Source organism: Bombina bombina, chromosome 4 (assembly GCF_027579735.1).
Source record: "Bombina bombina isolate aBomBom1 chromosome 4, aBomBom1.pri, whole genome shotgun sequence".
Classification (NCBI taxonomy): domain Eukaryota; kingdom Metazoa; phylum Chordata; class Amphibia; order Anura; family Bombinatoridae; genus Bombina; species Bombina bombina.
The window spans coordinates 820,872,733-820,896,913 of NC_069502.1; the positions used below are offsets into that span (position 1 = coordinate 820,872,733).

A 24,181-nucleotide genomic window follows, 5' to 3' on the forward strand; every position below is an offset into this window, starting at 1 on the left:
CCTTATCTACAGGTATATAATATTATATAGATATTCCCATTGCCTCACATACAAATACCTCACCAGTGCATTATTTACAGACAAATATTATTATAAAGAGGATCCCTCTGCCTCACACACACAGCCTCCTTCCAGAAGTTCCAATACTTTCCTCGAGTAGCAGCTAGATCCCTTGCAGCAAAAGGACCGTGAACTCCCAGAAGCCACGTGACTGCAGTGACCTCATCTGTCCTTTTACCGGACTGGATCTAGCTACTACCAGATAATATATGTGATTTAAGGAAGCGTGACAACTAATATTAACCTCCTATAGGTGAGGGGCTGTGGGTGCAGAGAGTGGGGTTAAGAGAGTGAGCTGTGGGTGCGGAGAGAGAGGGGTTAAGTGGAGGAGGAGGGGTTTATGTGCGAGACAGAGGGGAGCTGAGTACCTGTACAGGCTGAGGCTGGGTGACAGCGGTGCTGTGGTTCTGTACAGGGGCTGTAGTGTAAGACAGAGAGGGATTGATGTTTGACCCAGAGGGGGCTAATAGTCTGTACAGGGGCTTAGGTGTGGGGCAGAGGAGAACTGTGAACCATTATTGAATGGGGGGGATGTGAGAGAGAGGGGGGCTGATAATCTGTATAGGGGCTGGGGTGTGAGGAGGGCTGAACATGGGCTGGAATGTGATACAGAGGGGAGGGCTGAAAGTCTGTATAGCGGCTGGGGGGTGAGACAGGGGTGTGTGTGTGTGTGAGGCAGAGGAGAGTGTGTGAAACAGAGGGGGGGGGGGGTGAGACAGGGTGGGGTGGGTGAGACAGAGGGGGGGTGAGAGACTGTACAGGTGCTTAGGTGGGAGGCAGAGGGGTACTGAGAACCAATACAGGGACTGGTGTGTTTGTGTGTGAGATAGAGGGGGGGGGGGGTAAGAGACTGTACAGGGGCTTAGGTGTGAGGCAGAGGGGGACTGAGAACCAATACAGGGACTGGTGTGTATGTGAGAGAGGTATCTGAGTCTCTACAGGAGCTGAGGTGTGGGATGGACTGAGAGTCTGTACAGGGGCAGGGGTGTGTGAGACAGAGGGGACTGAGAGTCTATAAAGGGACTGGGATGTGAGGAGGGCTGAGCATCTGTACAGTGGCTGGAGTGTGAGACAGAGGGGGGCTAATATATTTTATAGGTGCTTAGGTGTGAGGCAGAGGTTGACTGAGAACCAATACCGAGGCGTACGTGTGTGTGTGAGAGATAGGTCTGTGAGTCTTTACAGGGGCTGGGGTGTGAGTGGGGCTGACGGTCCCTACAGGAGCTGAGGTGTGAGATGGAGGGAGGCTGAGAGTCTCTACAGGGGCTTGGGTGTAAGACCGAGGAGGAGCTGAGAATCTATACAGGGGCTGAGTTGTGAGGGTGGCTTAGGGTCTCTACAGGAGCTGGGATGTGAGATGGAGGGAGGCTAAGAGTCTGTACAGGGACTTGGGTGTGAGACAGGGGGGCTGAAAATCTATGAAGGGGCTAAGCTGTTCGGGGTGCTGAGGGTCTGTACAGACCTGGGGTGTAAGGGGGGGGGGGCTGATGGTCTGTACAGGGGCTGGGGTGTGAGACAAAAGAGGCTGAGAGTCTATAGAGCAGCTGGAGTATGAGACAGAGGTGGCTGAGAGTCTGCACAGGGACTGGGGTGTGAAACAGAGGGGGTTTAGAACTTTTACAGGGTATGAGGTGTGAAATAGAGGGGGCTGAGAACAAGTACAAGACTGGGCTGTGATAGAGAGAGTGGGACTGAGAGTCTTGTATAGGGTATGAGGTGTAAGACAGAGGGGGCTGAGAGTCTGCACAGGGATTAGACTGTGAGACAGAGGGGACTGAGATTGTGTACAAGGGCTTAGGTGTGAGGCAGAGGAGGACTTAGAACCAGTACAGGACTGGGGTGTGTGAGAGAGAGGGTCTGATAATCTGTACAGGGGCTGGGGTGTTAGACAGAGGGGAGCTAAGAGTCTGTACAGGGCTGGGGTGTGAGAGGGTCTGTGGGTATGTACAGGGGCTGGGGTGTGAGACAGAGGAGAGCTGAGATCTTGTACAGGGGCTAGGCAGAGGGGGGCTTTGAACCATTATAGGAGTGCAGTGTGGGAGAGATACAGAGAGAGGGGTTGAGAGTTTGTACAGGGGCTGAGGTGTGAGACAGAGGGGGGCTGAAAGCATGTACAAGGGATGGGGTGTGAGACAGATGGGTTGAGAGTCTGTATAGGGGCTGGGGTGTGAGTCAGAGGGGGCTGAGAGTCTACACAGGGACTGGGGTGTGATACAGAGGGGTTGAGAGTCTGTATAGGGGCTGGATTATAAAACAGAGGGGGGCTGAGAACCTGTACTGGGATTGAGGTGTGAGAGAGAGCGAGAGGCTAAGAACCTGTACAGGGCTGAGGTGTGAGACAGAGGGGGCAGAGAGACTTCAAAGGGACTGGGGAGTGAATCAGAGGGAGAGGATACAGGGACTGTACAGGCCAGTACAGGAGCTAGGCGGTGAAACAGTGGGGTCTGAGAGCTTGTACAGGGGCTTAGGTGTGAGGCAGAGGGGGCTGAGAACCAGTACAGGACTGGGGTGTGAGAGAGAGGTCTTAATCTGTACAGGGACTGATGTGTGAGAAAGGAGGGGGCTGATATTCTGTACAGGAGCTAGGCTGTTAGGGGGCTTAGATTCTGTACAGGGACTGGGGTGTGAGACAGAGGGGGACTGAGAGTCTGTATAGGGACTACAGTGTGAGGGGGCTGATACAATGAGCAAGCTTTGAGGGAGTGAGGACTTGATGACGCACAGTCTGTGTGTTAGGGTGATGGGTACAAGTCTGACCTGTTTATAATAATTGTATATTTATTACTTGTATATGTGATGGGGTCACAGGAAGTCAGTCTGCATGGTTGCCCAAAACAGGATGTGACATAACTGGGAAAAAGTTTACTGTTGCTATAATTGACCATTTATGACTATCTCAATGGTTTTAAGAGAGGAGAAAAGTAAAGGGTGACATGAAGCCATTTAACTTAATATGAAGAGGAAACCACATCCCAGAGTAATGCAATATATATAATAAAATGAAGCACTAGCACAGCTGTTCAGAGGGTAGTAGGTAGAATATGGAACCAGTCTAACAGCACATGTAGTAGGGCAAATACTTACTTGGTGCACAGTATTTGTTGCGTCCTAACTTTAGCAGCCTCATATAATTTGTAATTTTATCCTATGATCAAGGTAATATGTGGGTTATATGATTTGGGGCAGATTCCGGTGTGAGCATAAACAGCAGATGAAAAACTAGGGTGCAGCAGGACAGAGCTACCAGTTTGGGATAATCCCATAAATTACAGGATGCCTGGTAACCAGGGAGCTGAGGCACTTAGTGTTTTAATTCTGCTTCCTGATTTATCAGATAACCGTGCATATTCCTGTATACAGTCACCTTATTTTGCTTCTAATGAACTTAAAGGGACACTAAAGTCAAAATTAAACATTCATGATTCAGATAGAGCATTCATTTTTAAACACCTTTTCAATTTACTTTGATTAACAAAATGTGCACCGTCTTTTTATATTTACACTTTCTGAGTCACCATCTCCTTCTGAGCATGTGCAAGAAGTCACAAAATATATGTATATGCTTTTGTGATTGGCTGATGGCTCTCACATGGTATGGGGGGAGTGGAAATGGATATAGCTTTGACATTTGTCAGAAAAAAATCTACTACTCATTTGAAATTCAGACTAAGTGCTTTTGCATTGTCTTGTTATCATGCAAATTTACTGGCCCTTTAAAGGGACATGAAACCCAACTTTTTTCTTTCATTATTTAGAAAGAGCAAGCAATTATAAACAACTTTCCAATTTACGTCTATTAGCTAATTTGCTTCATTTTCTTGATATAATTTGTTGAAAAGCATATCTAAATAGGCTCTCTAGCTGCTGATTAGTGGCTGCACATAGATGCCTCGTGTGATTCGCTCACCCATGTGCATTGCAATTTCTTTAACAAAGGATATCTAAAGAATAAAGCAAATTAGATAATAAAAGTAAATTGGAATGTTGTTTAAAATTAGATTCTCTATTTGAATCATGAAATAAAAAATTTGTGTTTCATGTCCCTTTAATATTAAATAAATGTGTCGTCCCATAATGTCAAACATGCTATATAAAGATTGTCACATTTTATCACTTTGTTATCTGCTGCATATGCAGCTAGTCACATGTGTACTATTAGATTGCTCATAAGTGAAATAAAAATGTTTAATATCACATAATCATCTCTTACCATAATATAAATACAGGAAGATTTCTGATTTCTCACACTGCCGTCTTTCTTTCTTCTCGCAGGTGTCACATTTATAGCATCTGACTCAGTCACTGACAAAGAACAAGATGAACACATGCAGGAAGCTGATGGCAGAGCAGTTCCTGAGTCAGGCCCTGGGCATCATCTGCCTGCTGACCGGAGAGGTAAGAGCTGCTGGGTAATGTCATGTGACACTGGTCCTATTTACTGTGCTGCTTCTGATACACCGGACCTATCTTACTAACTCTAGCTTCAGCTCACCCAGACCATCTCACTTAACCTCACCGACCGACCATCTCCTAACCCTAACTTTATCTCACCCAGACCGTCTCACTAACCCTAACTTTATCTCACCCAGACCGTCTCACTAACCCTAACTTTATCTCACCCAGGCCGTCTCACTAACCCTAACTTTATCTCACCCAGACCGTCTCACTAACCCTAACTTTATCTCACCCAGACCGTCTCACTAACCCTAACTTTATCTCACCCAGACCGTCTCACTAACCCTAACTTTATCTCACCCAGACCGTCTCACTAACCCTAACTTTATCTCACCCAGACCGTCTCACTAACCCTAACTTTATCTCACCCAGACCGTCTCACTAACCCTAACTTTATCTCACCCAGACCGTCTCACTAACCCTAACTTTATCTCACCCAGACCGTCTCACTAACCCTAACTTTATCTCACCCAGACCGTCTCACTAACCCTAACTTTATCTCACCCAGACCGTCTCACTAACCCTAACTTTATCTCACCCAGACCGTCTCACTAACCCTAACTTTATCTCACCCAGACCGTCTCACTAACCCTAACTTTATCTCACCCAGACCGTCTCACTAACCCTAACTTTATCTCACCCAGACCGTCTCACTAACCCTAACTTTATCTCACCCAGACCGTCTCACTAACCCTAACTTTATCTCACCCAGGCCGTCTCACTAACCCTAACTTTATCTCACCCAGGCCGTCTCACTAACCCTAACTTTATCTCACCCAGGCCGTCTCACTAACCCTAACTTTATCTCACCCAGGCCGTCTCACTAACCCTAACTTTATCTCACCCAGGCCGTCTCACTAACCCTAACTTTATCTCACCCAGGCCGTCTCACTAACCCTAACTTTATCTCACCCAGGCCGTCTCACTAACCCTAACTTTATCTCACCCAGGCCGTCTCACTAACCCTAACTTTATCTCACCCAGGCCGTCTCACTAACCCTAACTTTATCTCACCCAGGCCGTCTCACTAACCCTAACTTTATCTCACCCAGGCCGTCTCACTAACCCTAACTTTATCTCACCCAGGCCGTCTCACTAACCCTAACTTTATCTCACCCAGGCCGTCTCACTAACCCTAACTTTATCTCACCCAGGCCGTCTCACTAACCCTAACTTTATCTCACCCAGGCCGTCTCACTAACCCTAACTTTATCTCACCCAGGCCGTCTCACTAACCCTAACTTTATCTCACCCAGGCCGTCTCACTAACCCTAACTTTATCTCACCCAGGCCGTCTCACTAACCCTAACTTTATCTCACCCAGGCCGTCTCACTAACCCTAACTTTATCTCACCCAGGCCGTCTCACTAACCCTAACTTTATCTCACCCAGGCCGTCTCACTAACCCTAACTTTATCTCACCCAGGCCGTCTCACTAACCCTAACTTTATCTCACCCAGGCCGTCTCACTAACCCTAACTTTATCTCACCCAGGCCGTCTCACTAACCCTAACTTTATCTCACCCAGGCCGTCTCACTAACCCTAACTTTATCTCACCCAGGCCGTCTCACTAACCCTAACTTTATCTCACCCAGGCCGTCTCACTAACCCTAACTTTATCTCACCCAGGCCGTCTCACTAACCCTAACTTTATCTCACCCAGGCCGTCTCACTAACCCTAACTTTATCTCACCCAGGCCGTCTCACTAACCCTAACTTTATCTCACCCAGGCCGTCTCACTAACCCTAACTTTATCTCACCCAGGCCGTCTCACTAACCCTAACTTTATCTCACCCAGGCCGTCTCACTAACCCTAACTTTATCTCACCCAGGCCGTCTCACTAACCCTAACTTTATCTCACCCAGGCCGTCTCACTAACCCTAACTTTATCTCACCCAGGCCGTCTCACTAACCCTAACTTTATCTCACCCAGGCCGTCTCACTAACCCTAACTTTATCTCACCCAGGCCGTCTCACTAACCCTAACTTTATCTCACCCAGGCCGTCTCACTAACCCTAACTTTATCTCACCCAGGCCGTCTCACTAACCCTAACTTTATCTCACCCAGGCCGTCTCACTAACCCTAACTTTATCTCACCCAGGCCGTCTCACTAACCCTAACTTTATCTCACCCAGGCCGTCTCACTAACCCTAACTTTATCTCACCCAGGCCGTCTCACTAACCCTAACTTTATCTCACCCAGGCCGTCTCACTAACCCTAACTTTATCTCACCCAGGCCGTCTCACTAACCCTAACTTTATCTCACCCAGGCCGTCTCACTAACCCTAACTTTATCTCACCCAGGCCGTCTCACTAACCCTAACTTTATCTCACCCAGGCCGTCTCACTAACCCTAACTTTATCTCACCCAGGCCGTCTCACTAACCCTAACTTTATCTCACCCAGGCCGTCTCACTAACCCTAACTTTATCTCACCCAGGCCGTCTCACTAACCCTAACTTTATCTCACCCAGGCCGTCTCACTAACCCTAACTTTATCTCACCCAGGCCGTCTCACTAACCCTAACTTTATCTCACCCAGGCCGTCTCACTAACCCTAACTTTATCTCACCCAGGCCGTCTCACTAACCCTAACTTTATCTCACCCAGGCCGTCTCACTAACCCTAACTTTATCTCACCCAGGCCGTCTCACTAACCCTAACTTTATCTCACCCAGGCCGTCTCACTAACCCTAACTTTATCTCACCCAGGCCGTCTCACTAACCCTAACTTTATCTCACCCAGGCCGTCTCACTAACCCTAACTTTATCTCACCCAGGCCGTCTCACTAACCCTAACTTTATCTCACCCAGGCCGTCTCACTAACCCTAACTTTATCTCACCCAGGCCGTCTCACTAACCCTAACTTTATCTCACCCAGGCCGTCTCACTAACCCTAACTTTATCTCACCCAGGCCGTCTCACTAACCCTAACTTTATCTCACCCAGGCCGTCTCACTAACCCTAACTTTATCTCACCCAGGCCGTCTCACTAACCCTAACTTTATCTCACCCAGGCCGTCTCACTAACCCTAACTTTATCTCACCCAGGCCGTCTCACTAACCCTAACTTTATCTCACCCAGGCCGTCTCACTAACCCTAACTTTATCTCACCCAGGCCGTCTCACTAACCCTAACTTTATCTCACCCAGGCCGTCTCACTAACCCTAACTTTATCTCACCCAGGCCGTCTCACTAACCCTAACTTTATCTCACCCAGGCCGTCTCACTAACCCTAACTTTATCTCACCCAGGCCGTCTCACTAACCCTAACTTTATCTCACCCAGGCCGTCTCACTAACCCTAACTTTATCTCACCCAGGCCGTCTCACTAACCCTAACTTTATCTCACCCAGGCCGTCTCACTAACCCTAACTTTATCTCACCCAGGCCGTCTCACTAACCCTAACTTTATCTCACCCAGGCCGTCTCACTAACCCTAACTTTATCTCACCCAGGCCGTCTCACTAACCCTAACTTTATCTCACCCAGGCCGTCTCACTAACCCTAACTTTATCTCACCCAGGCCGTCTCACTAACCCTAACTTTATCTCACCCAGGCCGTCTCACTAACCCTAACTTTATCTCACCCAGGCCGTCTCACTAACCCTAACTTTATCTCACCCAGGCCGTCTCACTAACCCTAACTTTATCTCACCCAGGCCGTCTCACTAACCCTAACTTTATCTCACCCAGGCCGTCTCACTAACCCTAACTTTATCTCACCCAGGCCGTCTCACTAACCCTAACTTTATCTCACCCAGGCCGTCTCACTAACCCTAACTTTATCTCACCCAGGCCGTCTCACTAACCCTAACTTTATCTCACCCAGGCCGTCTCACTAACCCTAACTTTATCTCACCCAGGCCGTCTCACTAACCCTAACTTTATCTCACCCAGGCCGTCTCACTAACCCTAACTTTATCTCACCCAGGCCGTCTCACTAACCCTAACTTTATCTCACCCAGGCCGTCTCACTAACCCTAACTTTATCTCACCCAGGCCGTCTCACTAACCCTAACTTTATCTCACCCAGGCCGTCTCACTAACCCTAACTTTATCTCACCCAGGCCGTCTCACTAACCCTAACTTTATCTCACCCAGGCCGTCTCACTAACCCTAACTTTATCTCACCCAGGCCGTCTCACTAACCCTAACTTTATCTCACCCAGGCCGTCTCACTAACCCTAACTTTATCTCACCCAGGCCGTCTCACTAACCCTAACTTTATCTCACCCAGGCCGTCTCACTAACCCTAACTTTATCTCACCCAGGCCGTCTCACTAACCCTAACTTCATTTTTTTTAATTTTTATTTATTTATCAGTTTTTCAGCATTACATAAAAAGGCAACACAAATCAAACCAACAAAAAAGAAAATGATAAATTGTGGAGGCGCAGCTCCTTGTCATATTGTAACTTCAATGGAGACACAGCTCCACATCAAAAAGGAAATAGAGATACAACAATCTACTCTACTGCATAGCCATTATCTTAACTTGTGTCACTTTTTCTATGTGCTGAGTTTCAACTTTAGCTTCCCTTCAAGCAACCTTCTCTTATCTTAATTTTTGGACATAGCTAAACAGTGCGTTACCTTATTCTGCGTTACAATTTTAAGCTTTTCCTAACTAAACATCAATATAAACCTAAATTAAGGAGTTACAGCTCCAATTCACAATATCACATTCTTGAAGACGCAGCTCCACATCAAAAAAAATACAAAGCCAACCTTGATTAGCTCTCCTAGAAAACTATTGTAATAGATTACATTGCTTTTTCTGTCAACTAAAATTAATCCTCATATTACCATTTTCTTTGGAACTTGCGGCATGCCTTAAAAATAAATCAAAACCAAAGGAAACATAATATATCTTTAGCAATACATAGAAAAGTAGTGTGTATCAACCTATCCTACTTGGGCCCTAAGTCATTATATATTTATTAATACAATCCAAACGTAGGATACAAAAGTTAAGAAAAAAATGAACATGCGTTTTTTAAGTAAAAAATCTTAGACATCAGAGGTTTAACAAAAAAAAAAAGCGGGGGGGAACAAAAAACATAAAAATAAAATAGAATCCCTACCCCCCTGTCTCCCCTAACATTGACCCCAGATTATGTCACGCTACTCCAGAACATGAGTTAGCTTACTGATTTTATAACTATTAGTATATTTCACTATATAGAGAGATCCATGATGCAGGGAATTCATCTAATAACACCAATTCGGCAAAACTATTAGAACTCAAAAAAGGATTCAATATACGTTTTTGGATTTGGTGAGGGTAAGTTTTAATTATAGGGAGCCATCCTACTAAAAAAAAATATTTTTTGTTCCCCTAAAAATTGTGTGTGGAATGATTCAAAAATGATCTGATTCTGTATTTCTCTAATAAAAAGTGAGAAACTAGGGGCTTAGACACAGGCAGAGATTTAGAGTTTTAGTGGTTATAAAGTATATTACATTGTTAGTTATGCAAAGATGGGGAATTGGTAGTAAAGGCTTTATCTATCTATCTTTTTAAATAGTAAAAAAAATCAAGTAGACTGTCCATTTAAGCTCACTCATCTGCACAACCCTCCTATACAAATCCTCTTCCAGCAAAAAAAAAAAAAAATACTAATCCTAGCATCCAAGACCCCTCCCACCATAAAGAAAAAGCCCACTCATACAAAGCCCTACTTCATGACCTCTATTGCAAAAACTCACCCCAGACCCTAAAGGCCCCTCTGCATGACCCCAACTACAAAAAGGCTTAAAACCCAAGGGACCCCAGCACCAATGGAACCTTCTATCAACCAAGGGCTCAACATTTTGCCCCCCCATTACACCCTCTCAAATGTTCCAGCAATGTTGATGTTCTTGGGCTCATGTCCTCAGTCTTTAGCCGCTTTTATCCATATAGGCCACACAGAATTATCCACTATATTTTATTTATTTATATGTTTTGTGATGATCGAGAGAAGTAAACAAGAACTTGTTAGTCCAGGCAAATGGAGTCTGATGATCTTTCTCATACATATTATAGGAATACACCATTGTGAAGAAGAGGCTCTCCCACAGCAGCATTCAACAGCTGAGCGGAGAGGTGAGAACTGCTGGGGAATGTGACAATATACACAGTGACTCCCTTTACTGACCCATCTGGCCCTGTGTGTATTTCCTAACTTCTGTCTGTGTCTGTATGTTCTCAGTAACATTATCCTGGCTCTGTCAGTAAAAGTGTGTGACAGAACCAGTCCCTGTGTCAGCACTGAATGAGTTGTGTGTGTTTCAGGTGCCTATAAAGTGTGATGATGTTGCTGTGTATTTCTCTATGGAGGAGTGGGAGTATATAGAGGGACACAAGGAGCTTTACAAGGACATCATGATGGAGACTCACCAAGCACTAAGGACTAAGGAGATCCCAGGAAATGAGAGCTCAGGTAACTCTGTGTAGTAATAAAATATCTCACTCAGGGAATGCACATACACTACTGACGTGACTGACACAGAGCAAATCTACAGTGAATCTATCATGTGTGATCTAACGAGCTGTCTGATTATAAACTAGTTTTATACCCAACAAAAATAATAAAAACACAGTTAAAGGGTCAAGAGGAATTACTGCTAAAGCAATTTGTATATTCATTTATATATGTAAATGTTTAAGTGCAAAACAGATGCTTTGTTTTGTTCTTAATTGAATACATTTAAATATATATATATATTTTAGTTGCAACAAATTGTTTCATATCCATTTAACAAAATAAACTGATTTTATTCTTTATTAGAACTAACAGGTCACAGAGATGAAAATCTAGACACAGGAACACATAGAGAACTTGTACAGAATATTCAGCCAGTGGAGACCCCATCAGACGTCTCTGCAGGTAACAGATCTATGGCAGAAGCTACTAGTAATGTTTTCAAATAATGATGTGTTGTGTAATATTACTGTATAATCAGATTGTGTGAGATAACTGCACTTAAATCCATTTATTAAAAAAAACTCATTTTATTTATTAGAACTAACAGGACACAGTGATGAAAATCTAGACACCGGATCACATGGGGACCTTGTACAGAATATTCAGCCATCAGATGTCTCTGCAGGTGAGTGATCTATGGTATAAGCTTCACAGTTAGAAAACTCAGATTATAAAATGTTTTCCTCCTATGTTAATGATGAGCCTCAGCACAGACAGATTGTAATAATAAAATATATTTTGTTCACACCCCTACCTTGTCTTTTCTTCTCTCTCACCCTCTGCTTCATGTGAATAGTACACACACACACACGCCCTCTATTCGCTTTACTCTCACCCTCTGCTTCATGTAAATGATACACACACACACATGCCCTCTCTTCCCTTCTCTCTCACCCTCTGCTTCATGTAAATGATACACACACATGCCCTCTCTTCCCTTCTCTCTCACCCTCTGATTCATGGAAATGATACACACACATGCCCTCTCTTTCCTTCTCTCTCACCCTCTGATTCATGTAAATGATACACACACATGCCCTCTCTTTCCTTCTCTCTCACCCTCTGATTCATGGAAATGATACACACACATGCCCTCTATTCACTTTACTCTCATCCTCTGATTCATGTAAATGATACACACACGTGATGCCCTCTCTTCCCTTCTCTCTCACCATCTGATTCATGTAAATGATACACACACACATGTTATGCCATCTCTTTCCTTCTCTCTCACCCTCTGATTCATGTAACTGGTACACACGTGATGCCCTCTCTTCCCTTCTCTCTCACCCTCTGCTTCGTGTAAATGGTACACACACACATGTTATGCCCTCTCTTTCCTTCTCTCTCACCCTCTGATTCATGTAACTGGTACACACGTGATGCCCTCTCTTCCCTTCTCTCTCACCCTCTGATTCATGTAACTGGTACACACTCGCCCTCTCTTCCCTTCTCTCTCACCCTCTGCTTCATGTAAATGATACACACACATGCCCTCTCTTCTCTCTCACCCTCTGCTTCATGTAAATGGTACACACGCATGCCCTCTCTTCCCTTCTCTCTCACCCTCTGCTTCATGTAAATGATACACACACACATGCCCTCTTGTCCCTTCTCTCTCACTCTCTGATTCATGTAAATGATACACACACACACATGCCCTCTCTTCCCTTCTCTCTCACCCTCTGATTCATGTAAATGGCACACACACATGCCCTCTCTCACCCTCTGCTTCATGTGAATGGTACACACGCATGCCCTCTCTCACCCTCTGCTTCATGTGAGTGGTACACACGCATGCCCTCTCTCACCCTCTGCTTCATGTGAGTGGTACACACGCATGCCCTCTCTCACCCTCTGCTTCATGTGAGTGGTACACACGCATGCCCTCTCTCACCCTCTGCTTCATGTGAATGGTACACACGCATGCCCTCTCTCACCCTCTGCGTCATGTGAATGGTACACACGCATGCCCTCTCTCACCCTCTGCTTCATGTGAGTGGTACACACGCCTGCCCTCTCTCACCCTCTGCTTCATGTGAGTGGTACACACACATGCCCTCTCTCACCCTCTGCTTCATGTGAGTGGTACACACACATGCCCTCTCTCACCCTCTGTGTCATGTGAATGGTACACACGCATGCCCTTTCTCACCCTCTGCTTCATGTGAATAGTACACACGCCTGCCCTCTTTTACCCTCTGCTTCATGTGAGTGGTACATACACATGCCCTCTCTTCCCTTCTCTCTCACCCTCTGCTTCATGTAAATGATACACACACATGCCCTCTCTTCCCTTCTCTTTCATCCTCTGCTTCATGTAAATGATACACACTCATGCCCTCTCTTCCCTTCTCTCTCACCCTCTGCTTCATGTAAATGATACACACACATGCCCTCTCTTCCCTTCTCTCTCACCCTCTGCTTGATGTAAATGATACACACACATGCCCTCTCTTCCCTTCTCTCTCACCCTCTGCTTCATGTAAATGATACACACACATGCCCTCTCTTCCCTTCTCTCTCACCCTCTGCTTCATGTAAATGATACACACGTGATGCCCTCTCTTCTCTTCTCTCTCACCCTCTGATTCATGTAAATGATACACACACATGCCCTCTCTTCCCTTCTCTCTCACTCTCTGATTCATGTAAATGATACACACACATGCCCTCTCTTCCTTCTCTCTCACCCTCTGCTTCATGTAAAATGATACACACACATGCCCTCTCTTCCCTTCTCTCTCACCCTCTGATTCATGTAAATGGCACACACACATGCCCTCTCTCACCCTCTGCTTCATGTGAGTGGTACACACGCATGCCCTCTCTCACCCTCTGCGTCATGTGAATGGTACACACGCATGCCCTCTCTCACCCTCTGCTTCATGTGAGTGGTACACACGCCTGCCCTCTGTCACCCTCTGCTTCATAAGCTTCACAGTTAGAAAACTCAGATTATAAAATGTTTTCCTCCTATGTTAATGATGAGCCTCAGTACAGACAGATTGTAATAATAAAATATATTTTGTTCACACCCCTACCTTGTCTTTTCTTCTCTCTCACCCTCTGCTTCATGTGAATAGTACACACACACACACACGCCCTCTATTCGCTTTACTCTCACCCTCTGCTTCATGTAAATGATACACACACACACATGCCCTCTCTTCCCTTCTCTCTCACCCTCTGCTTCATGTAAATGATACACACACATGCCCTCTCTTCCCTTCTCTCTCACCCTCTGCTTCATGTAAATGGTACACACACATGCCCTCTCTTCCCTTCTCTCTCACCCTCTGCTTCATGTAACTGATACACACACATGCCCTCTCTTCCCTTCTCTCTCATCCTCTGCTTCGTGTAAATGATACACACGCATGCCCTCTCTTCCTTCTCTCTCACCCTCTGATTCATGGAAATGATACACACACATGCCCTCTCTTTCCTTCTCTCTCACCCTCTGATTCATGTAAATGATACACACACATGCCCTCTCTTTCCTTCTCTCTCACCCTCTGATTCATGGAAATGATACACACACATGCCCTCTATTCACTTTACTCTCATCCTCTGATTCATGTAAATGATACACACACGTGATGCCCTCTCTTCCCTTCTCTCTCACCATCTGATTCATGTAAATGGTACACACACACATGTTATGCCCTCTCTTTCCTTCTCTCTCACCCTCTGATTCATGTAACTGGTACACACGTGATGCCCTCTCTTCCCTTCTCTCTCACCCTCTGATTCATGTAACTGGTACACACTCGCCCTCTCTTCCCTTCTCTCTCACCCTCTGCTTCATGTAAATGATACACACACATGCCCTCTCTTCTCTCTCACCCTCTGCTTCATGTAAATGGTACACACGCATGCCCTCTCTTCCCTTCTCTCTCACCCTCTGCTTCATGTAAATGATACACACACACATGCCCTCTCTTCCCTTCTCTCTCACCCTCTGCTTCATGTAAATGATACACACACATGCCCTCTCTTCTCTCTCACCCTCTGCTTCATGTAAATGGTACACACGCATGCCCTCTCTTCCCTTCTCTCTCACCCTCTGCTTCATGTAAATGATACACACACACATGCCCTCTTGTCCCTTCTCTCTCACTCTCTGATTTATGTAAATGATACACACACACACACATGCCCTCTCTTCCCTTCTCTCTCACCCTCTGATTCATGTAAATGGCACACACACATGCCCTCTCTCACCCTCTGCTTCATGTGAATGGTACACACGCATGCCCTCTCTCACCCTCTGCTTCATGTGAGTGGTACACACGCATGCCCTCTCTCACCCTCTGCTTCATGTGAGTGGTACACACGCATGCCCTCTCTCACCCTCTGCTTCATGTGAGTGGTACACACGCATGCCCTCTCTCACCCTCTGCTTCATGTGAATGGTACACACGCATGCCCTCTCTCACCCTCTGCGTCATGTGAATGGTACACACGCATGCCCTCTCTCACCCTCTGCTTCATGTGAGTGGTACACACGCCTGCCCTCTCTCACCCTCTGCTTCATGTGAGTGGTACACACACATGCCCTCTCTCACCCTCTGCTTCATGTGAGTGGTACACACACATGCCCTCTCTCACCCTCTGTGTCATGTGAATGGTACACACGCATGCCCTTTCTCACCCTCTGCTTCATGTGAATAGTACACACGCCTGCCCTCTTTTACCCTCTGCTTCATGTGAGTGGTACATACACATGCCCTCTCTTCCCTTCTCTCTCACCCTCTGCTTCATGTAAATGATACACACACATGCCCTCTCTTCCCTTCTCTCTCACCCTCTGCTTCATGTAAATGATACACACACATGCCCTCTATTCTCTTTATTCTCATCCTCTGATTCATGTAAATGATACACACGTGATGCCCTCTCTTCTCTTCTCTCTCACCCTCTGATTCATGTAAATGATACACACACATGCCCTCTCTTCCCTTCTCTCTCACTCTCTGATTCATGTAAATGATACACACACATGCCCTCTCTTCCTTCTCTCTCACCCTCTGCTTCATGTAAAATGATACACACACATGCCCTCTCTTCCCTTCTCTCTCACCCTCTGATTCATGTAAATGGCACACACACATGCCCTCTCTCACCCTCTGCTTCATGTGAATGGTACACACGCATGCCCTCTCTCACCCTCTGCTTCATGTGAGTGGTACACACGCATGCCCTCTCTCACCCTCTGCGTCATGTGAATGGTACACACGCATGCCCTCTCTCACCCTCTGCTTCATGTGAGTGGTACACACGCCTGCCCTCTGTCACCCTCTGCTTCATGTGAGTGGTACACACGCCTGCCCTCTCTCACCCTCTGCTTCATGTGAGTGGTACACACTCATGCCCTCTCTCACCCTCTGCTTCATGTGAGTGGTACACACACATGCCCTCTCTCACCCTCTGTGTCATGTGAATGGTACACACGCATGCCCTCTCTCACCCTCTGCTTCATGTGAATAGTACACACGCCTGCCCTCTCTTCCCTTCTCTCTCACCCTCTGCTTCATGTAAATGATACACACACATGCCCTCTCTTCCCTTCTCTCTCACCCTCTGCTTCATGTAAATGATACACACACACATGCCCTCTCTTCCCTTCTCTCTCACCCTCTGCTTCATGTAAATGATACACACACACATGCCCTCTCTTCCCTTCTCTCTCACCCTCTGCTTCATGTAAATGATACACACACACATGCCCTCTCTTCCCTTCTCTCTCACCCTCTGCTTCATGTAAATAGTACACACACATGCCCTCTCTTCCCTTCTCTCTCACCCTCTGCTTCATGTAAATGATACACACACATGCCCTCTCTTCCCTTCTCTCTCACCCTCTGCTTCATGTAAATGATACACACACATGCCCTCTCTTCCCTTCTCTCTCACCCTCTGCTTCATGTAAATGATACACACACATGCCCTCTATTCTCTTTATTCTCATCCTCTGATTCATGTAAATGATACACACACGTGATGCCCTCTCTTCCCTTCTCTCTCACCCTCTGATTCATGTAAATGATACACACACGTGATGCCCTCTCTTCCCTTCTCTCTTACCCACTGCTTCATGTAAATGATACACACACATGCCCTCTCTTCCCTTCTCTCTCACCCTCTGATTCATGTAAATGATACACACACATGCCCTCTCTTCCCTTCTCTCTTACCCACTGCTTCATGTAAATAATACACACACATGCCCTCTCTTCCCTTCTCTCTCACCCTCTGATTCATGTAAATGATACACACACATGCCCTCTCTTCCCTTCTCTCTCACCCTCTGCTTCATGTAAATGATACACACACAAACACATGCCCTCTTGTCCCTTCTCTCTCACTCTCTGCGTCATGTGAATGGTACACACACATGCCCTCTCTCACCCTCTGCGTCATGTGAATGGTACACACGCATGCCCTCTCTCACCCTCTGCTTCATGTGAATGGTACACACGCATGCCCTATCTTCCCTTTTTCTTCTTCACACTCTGCGTCATGTAAATGATACACACATGTGCCCTCTCTATCCCTCTTCTAGTTCATTAAATGGTATTCTTGAAACTTTTATTTTATTGTGAACTCAGACATTTGGGCCATTAATAAAGATTAAATATAGGAATAAATTGGCATCTGGTACTTTGTAATATACAGTAAATATCCTTTTAATACTATGACAGTAGTGGAACAATATTTAATCTATAGACTATTATATATAAATTTAAAGGGACATTCCGGTCAAAATTTAAATGCGCATAGATGAATTAAATCTCTGAATTGAAACATTTTTGCGCTATACAAGAATAAGCAAAAATACTTATAGTAAAAGTTTTCACTGTTTTAGTGTTATTATTTTTTGTGCATGTGAAACATAGCTGGATTTTCTTTGTGCACCAGCATTTTAAATTCTACAGCTGCTCAGAGCACCTGCGGGACTTGTATCATGTCAGCAATTAACAAATTGAGTAATTACCAGATGGTAAAAGCACCTTAGGCTGTGTTTAAAATGCTGGTGCACGGTGCATACTTAAATACATGTTTGAAACAGCTATAGCTTCTATTTGAAGCATTTTCGCTAATACATCTATATTACAAAAATGCTTCTATTCAAAATGCATCCATGTGGATTCTAATTTTGGCTGGAATGTTCTTTTTATGTTATGAAATATGTTTTGGGTGTTTATGCCTCATACTCATACCTTCAAATTTGCAATATATTTTAAATATTTAACGTAACATCTGAATTTACAAATCTAATAAAATTACATTTTTGATGTAATTGATCAACCTCAATATGTCCTAAATATTAAAGGGACAATCTACTTTATTTTTTTTTTTGTTTAAAAGCTATATAATGCCTTTACTACTTTGCTAGACATTTTCTAACATGTCATAACTCTAATACAAAAAGTTTTAAATGTTGGGGTCTAGAAAGAGCAGGAAACATAGAACCAATTCTGTTACAAAAGGAGACTAAATGGATATTCCCACTATATTCAATGATACCGTATGGCATGAATAGGAATAATAATTATTGGGTATATTTATGAATACTAAATAATTGGGGATTATATCTCAATCTAGTGTTTTTATAAATGATACCCATCTAGGTCACTAGCGTACAAAATACAATATGAATTAGTACCTCATTATTAGTCTTATAGGCAGGCTAAATATGCCTTTGGAATTGTAAAATTATGGAAGACTGTGTTGATTTGAATCATCAGGCCATTATAAACATTTTGTGAATATAAACCTTTATTTATAAATATGACAAATCCGCATTGAGGTATAATAAGGAAAATAAATTAGAGCTATGTTGTTTCAATCTATACATATTGTTGCTAAAATGTAGCTGTTATTGCAAGCTTTACAGCTAGACCTGCACATAAGATGGAATATCTTAGGGCTATACTCCCCAGATATACATTTTGCCCATCTATAATTATCTCTGGATTTCACATATAAATAGCTTTGTTTTATTTTAGCACTGCAGTCGGCATAAATAAACGCAGCGTTAGACACAATATCAGTGAATTCTTCATGCCTGCATTGAAGGAATATCGACCTGATAGGCACACGCCCCCTTAGCATGACCAATGGCAGATGCAAGTCTGACGTTATGAGGGGGCGTGTATGCTAAGCCACAATTGGCGGCCGTTAATGGTGGTTCTTTCCCTATATAAAACACTGGATTTGGACACTCGGTTTGTCTAACTAATATTGAAAAAGGACCTTGATACTGTTTGAAACAAGTCTATTTGCTATAGCTCTCGGTGTGCTCTTCACCACCGTCACCTGAAGGCGACATATCCAGTTATCGGCCAGGAAACATGAGAGTAAATAGCGCCGCTGTTTTATGTAGTGGAATTGTCCTTTTAAGGACAGTTACATACTGGTTACTAATAGATTTTAATAGCATATATTAAAAGTTATATTTTATCAGCTTACTCAAGCATAATACTGATAGTGAGTGCTTTAGTCCCCTTCTTTCTCTTGGTTATTTTTTGGGTCTTCATATTTACAGAGGGTGGCACCGGATATAGTACTTTTATAGTTACCTTATCCTTATTATCACATTTCTCACTGTCACAGTGAGAATATAAAACATTTTGTTTTTGTTATATTTACTACCCATTCCCCAGCTTTGCATAACTAACATTGTTATATTAATATACTTTATACTGAAATATTTGTATTGAAGTTTTCAGTGAATACAATTATACATGGATAATAACACTGGCTGTAATAATAAGCATATTTTCTCCATTACATCATCTTCAAATGAGACAATTTTGTATACATTAGTGATAACAAGTGTATCTAAGATCTATACTTTATAGCCTCAGTTTACCTGTTTCTAAGCCCCTGCAAGTCATCTTATATCCGTGCCTTTTATTAGCTTTTTATAGCTATACAGTGCTAGTTCATATGGATAACATTGTGCTCACTCCCGTGTAGAATGATAATAACTATGCAGGAGCAGCACTAATTAGCTGAAATGCATGATTGTGAAAGAAACTGAGATAAGGGGGCCATCTACAAGGTGATCACAGAGGTAAAAAGTATACTAATATAACCGTGTTAGTTATGCAAAATTGTTGAATGGCTAATAAAGGCACTGTCTATTTTTAAACAATAACAATTTTCAAGTAGACTTTTCCTTTAAGTGTATGGCAATTAAGTACCCATTACTGTGTTAAATATTAGCTGCCTTTGGGGTGAGATAAAATCCTAAACCATTAAATGTTGTCTGCAATAAATGTTCTGACATAGAAACATAGATATTGACGGAAGATAAGAGCCATAGGCCCAGCAAGTCTGCCCGATATTACCTAACAGTATAAACCTATCTAGTTCGTAGGATAGCCTTATGCTTGTCCCAGGCATTTTTAAAGTCCCCCACAGTGTTTGTCATTACTACCTCTTGAGGAAGTTTATTCCATAAATCAATCACTCTTTCTGTAAAGAAGTTCTTCCTCATATGACATTAATACTGATGTAGATGTCAAAGCAGAGTATCTGAGTGTAATGTGTCAGCTGGAAGCTCCAATGCAGGAAATGTGTGACAGTGAAGGTAAGTGCACGTGTGTGACAGTGAAGGTAAGTGCACGTGTGTGACACTGAAGGTAAGTGCACGTGTGTGACACTGAAGGTAAGTGCACGTGTGTGACACTGAAGGTAAGTGCACGTGTGTGACACTGAAGGTAAGTGCACGTGTGTGACAGTGAAGGTAAGTGCACGTGTGTGACAGTGAAGGCAAGTGCACGTGTGTGACAGTGACAATGAAGGTAAGTGCACGTGTGTGACGTGTCTTCTGTTTATGGGGTATTGCCTGGTTTTATAGCTTATTGTCTGTAAGTGCTGTACATTATATCACCAGTCAGGGTGTCACCACAATCACACACTGAGTGTCACAGTACAATATAGCCTGATACTCACTGCCTAGTGTTTAGTTATCCTGATCACATGACACCCAAGCCCTATACAGCTGCTGTCATTTATATCTGAGTATAATCATTACTGTTGTCATCTGATCAGCTGCAGATACATCAGTAGCACTTTGTAGGAGCATAAAATAAATCTCACAGCATTATATGATCTGCTCATCTGTATGTCGTCTGTATATTGTGAGTTAAAGGGGCATTGTACTTAAACCTTCTATAATACAGGGAGTGCAGAATTATTAGGCAAATGAGTATTTTGACCACATCATCCTCTTTATGCATGTTGTCTTACTCCAAGCTGTATAGGCTCGAAAGCCTACTACCAATTAAGCATATTAGGTGATGTGCATCTCTGTAATGAGAAGGGGTGTGGTCTAATGACATCAACACCCTATATCAGGTGTGCATAATTATTAGGCAACTTCCTTTCCTTTGGCAAAATGGGTCAAAAGAAGGACTTGACAGGCTCAGAAAAGTCAAAAATAGTGAGATATCTTGCAGAGGGATGCAGCACTCTTAAAATTGCAAAGCTTCTGAAGCGTGATCATCGAACAATCAAGCGTTTCATTCAAAATAGTCAACAGGGTCGCAAGAAGCGTGTGGAAAAACCAAGGCGAAAAATAACTGCCCATGAACTGAGAAAAGTCAAGCGTGCAGCTGCCAAGATGCCACTTGCCACCAGTTTGGCCATATTTCAGAGCTGCAACATCACTGGAGTGCCCAAAAGCACAAGGTGTGCAATACTCAGAGACATGGCCAAGGTAAGAAAGGCTGAAAGACGACCACCACTGAACAAGACACACAAGCTGAAACGTCAAGACTGGGCCAAGAAATATCTCAAGACTGATTTTTCTAAGGTTTTATGGACTGATGAAATGAGAGTGAGTCTTGATGGGCCAGATGGATGGGCCCGTGGCTGGATTGGTAAATGGCAGAGAGCTCCAGTCCGACTCAGACGCCAGCAAGGTGGAGGTGGAGTACTGGTTTGGGCTGGTATCATCAAAGATGAGCTTGTGGGGCCTTTTCGGGTTGAGGATGGAGTCAAGCTCAACTCCCAGTCCTACTGCCAGTTTCTGGAAGACACCTTCTTCAAGCAGTGGTACAGGAAGAAGTCTGCATCCTTCAAGAAAAACATGATTTTCATGCAGGACAATGCTCCATCACACGCATCCAAGTACTCCACAGCGTGGCTGGCAAGAAAGGGTATAAAAGTAGAAAATCTAATGACATGGCCTCCTTGTTCACCTGATCTGAACCCCATTGAGAACCTGTGGTCCATCATCAAATGTGAGATTTACAAGGAGGGAAAACAGTACACCTCTCTGAACAGTGTCTGGGAGGCTGTGGTTGCTGCTGCACGCAATGTTGATGGTGAACTGATCAAAACACTGACAGAATCCATGGATGGCAGGCTTTTGAGTGTCCTTGCAAAGAAAGGTGGCTATATTGGTCACTGATTTGTTTTTGTTTTGTTTTTGAATGTCAGAAATGTATATTTGTGAATGTTGAGATGTTATATTGGTTTCACTGGTAAAAATAAATAATTGAAATGGGTATATATTTGTTTTTTGTTAAGTTGACTAATAATTATGCACAGTAATAGTCACCTGCACACACAGATATCCCCCTAAAATAGCTAAAACTAAAAACAAACTAAAAACTACTTCCAAAAATATTCAGCTTTGATATTAATGAGTTTATTGGGTTCATTGAGAACATGGTTGTTGTTCAATAATAAAATTAATCCTCAAAAATATAACTTGCCTAATAATTCTGCACTCCCTGTACATGTGAAAGACCAGCAGAGAAACCGCTTTGTAATATTTATTTTTACGTGGATAATTTTAAAGGGACATTGAACTCTGCCAGCAAGACACAACATTAAAGACAGAACCAACTAATTATTATTAGTGATAAATACCCAGTTGAGAAGGGGCAGCAGCGATGACTATGAAAATGTGCAATAGTGTACGCAGTTGAATTGCATATTCTAATGAGCTGTGAAGACGCACGTGCAAATGCAGGGATGCAGCCCGTGGGTGAAACATTTATTTTAGATCCATTTAGGGCCAGATTACGAGTGGCGCGTTGGTTAACAGGGTATGAAATGGCTCAGTGGTGAAAAGGTTAAACTTGATAACTTGCATTATTCCTATTATTTTTACTCTAAGAGAAAATGCCTTTGTCTTGAACTATATAAATCCCTTTATATATCTGATGTCTCTATCATATCACTGTGGTACTCTCTCTCACACAGGCAATACAAGTTAAGATAATTAAATGGGCTATAGTGGGGTTTTAATAACCAGTGGGAAATGGATTTTATTTTAAAAACCTCACAATACCCTGTAATACGTCTCATATGGGAATTCTGATTGGTTACAGTGAGGCTGCATTTGTAGCAAGTAAAGTAACTGATTCCCAGCTAACTCCCTTTACTGTATGACACAGGTTGTATTTACTGTTGTGCTGATGTCATTTCATGGGATGTTTCTTCCAGATGTGACTGCTACTGATGTAGGCTCAGGTTTATTTAACTTAAATTCCACTGTTTTTTAAAAAAAAAATTTAAACTAACTTTTATAAAGATACCATGCAAAGAATGATTTATTTATTTATTTATTTATTTCTATTACTGATATTTTTTTCAGATGTAAACAATGCTAAAATTGTATGTAACACGGAACAAACAGAAGATCAGTGGCTAAGTAATATGCCAGAAGCTGCAGAGCAGGAAATATGTGACAATATAAGTACAGGTGAGTGTACTAGTGTGACGTGAATCTGTGGGAAGCAGGGCACAGGTGAATGTATTTGTATGACATATGGGGGATGCAGGACACGGGTGAGTGTACATATGTGATGTGTCTGAGGGATACAGGGCAGTAGGGCACAGGTGAGTGTACATATGTGATGTGTCTGAGGGATACAGGGCAGTAGGGCACAGGTGAGTGTACGTGTGTGATGTGTCTGAGGGATACAGGGCAGTAGGGCACAGGTGAGTGTACATATGTGATGTGTCTGAGGGATACAGGGCAGTAGGGCACAGGTGAGTGTACATATGTGATGTGTCTGAGGGATACAGGGTACAGGTGAGTGTACATATGTGATGTGTCTGAGGGATACAGGGCAGTAGGGCACAGGTGAGTGTACATATGTGATGTGTCTGAGGGATGCAGGGCAGTAGGGCACAGGTGAGTGTACATATGTG

The 24,181-nt window shown here is 43.8% G+C and overlaps 1 protein-coding gene across 1 annotated transcript in view; it reads left to right on the forward strand.

Moving 5' to 3' along the window:
* Positions 1-248: 248 nt before the first annotated feature.
* Positions 249-24,181, forward strand: part of LOC128657912 (gastrula zinc finger protein XlCGF26.1-like) — a 46,644-nt gene continuing 22,711 nt past the window's right edge. The window contains exons 1-7 of the mRNA XM_053712339.1: positions 249-313; positions 4,333-4,455; positions 10,555-10,614; positions 10,804-10,951; positions 11,300-11,398; positions 11,535-11,621; positions 23,622-23,729. Of these exons, the coding sequence (XP_053568314.1) occupies positions 4,378-4,455; positions 10,555-10,614; positions 10,804-10,951; positions 11,300-11,398; positions 11,535-11,621; positions 23,622-23,729 (580 nt within the window). The 5' untranslated portion in view covers positions 249-313; positions 4,333-4,377. The remainder of the gene's footprint in view (positions 314-4,332; positions 4,456-10,554; positions 10,615-10,803; positions 10,952-11,299; positions 11,399-11,534; positions 11,622-23,621; positions 23,730-24,181) is intronic.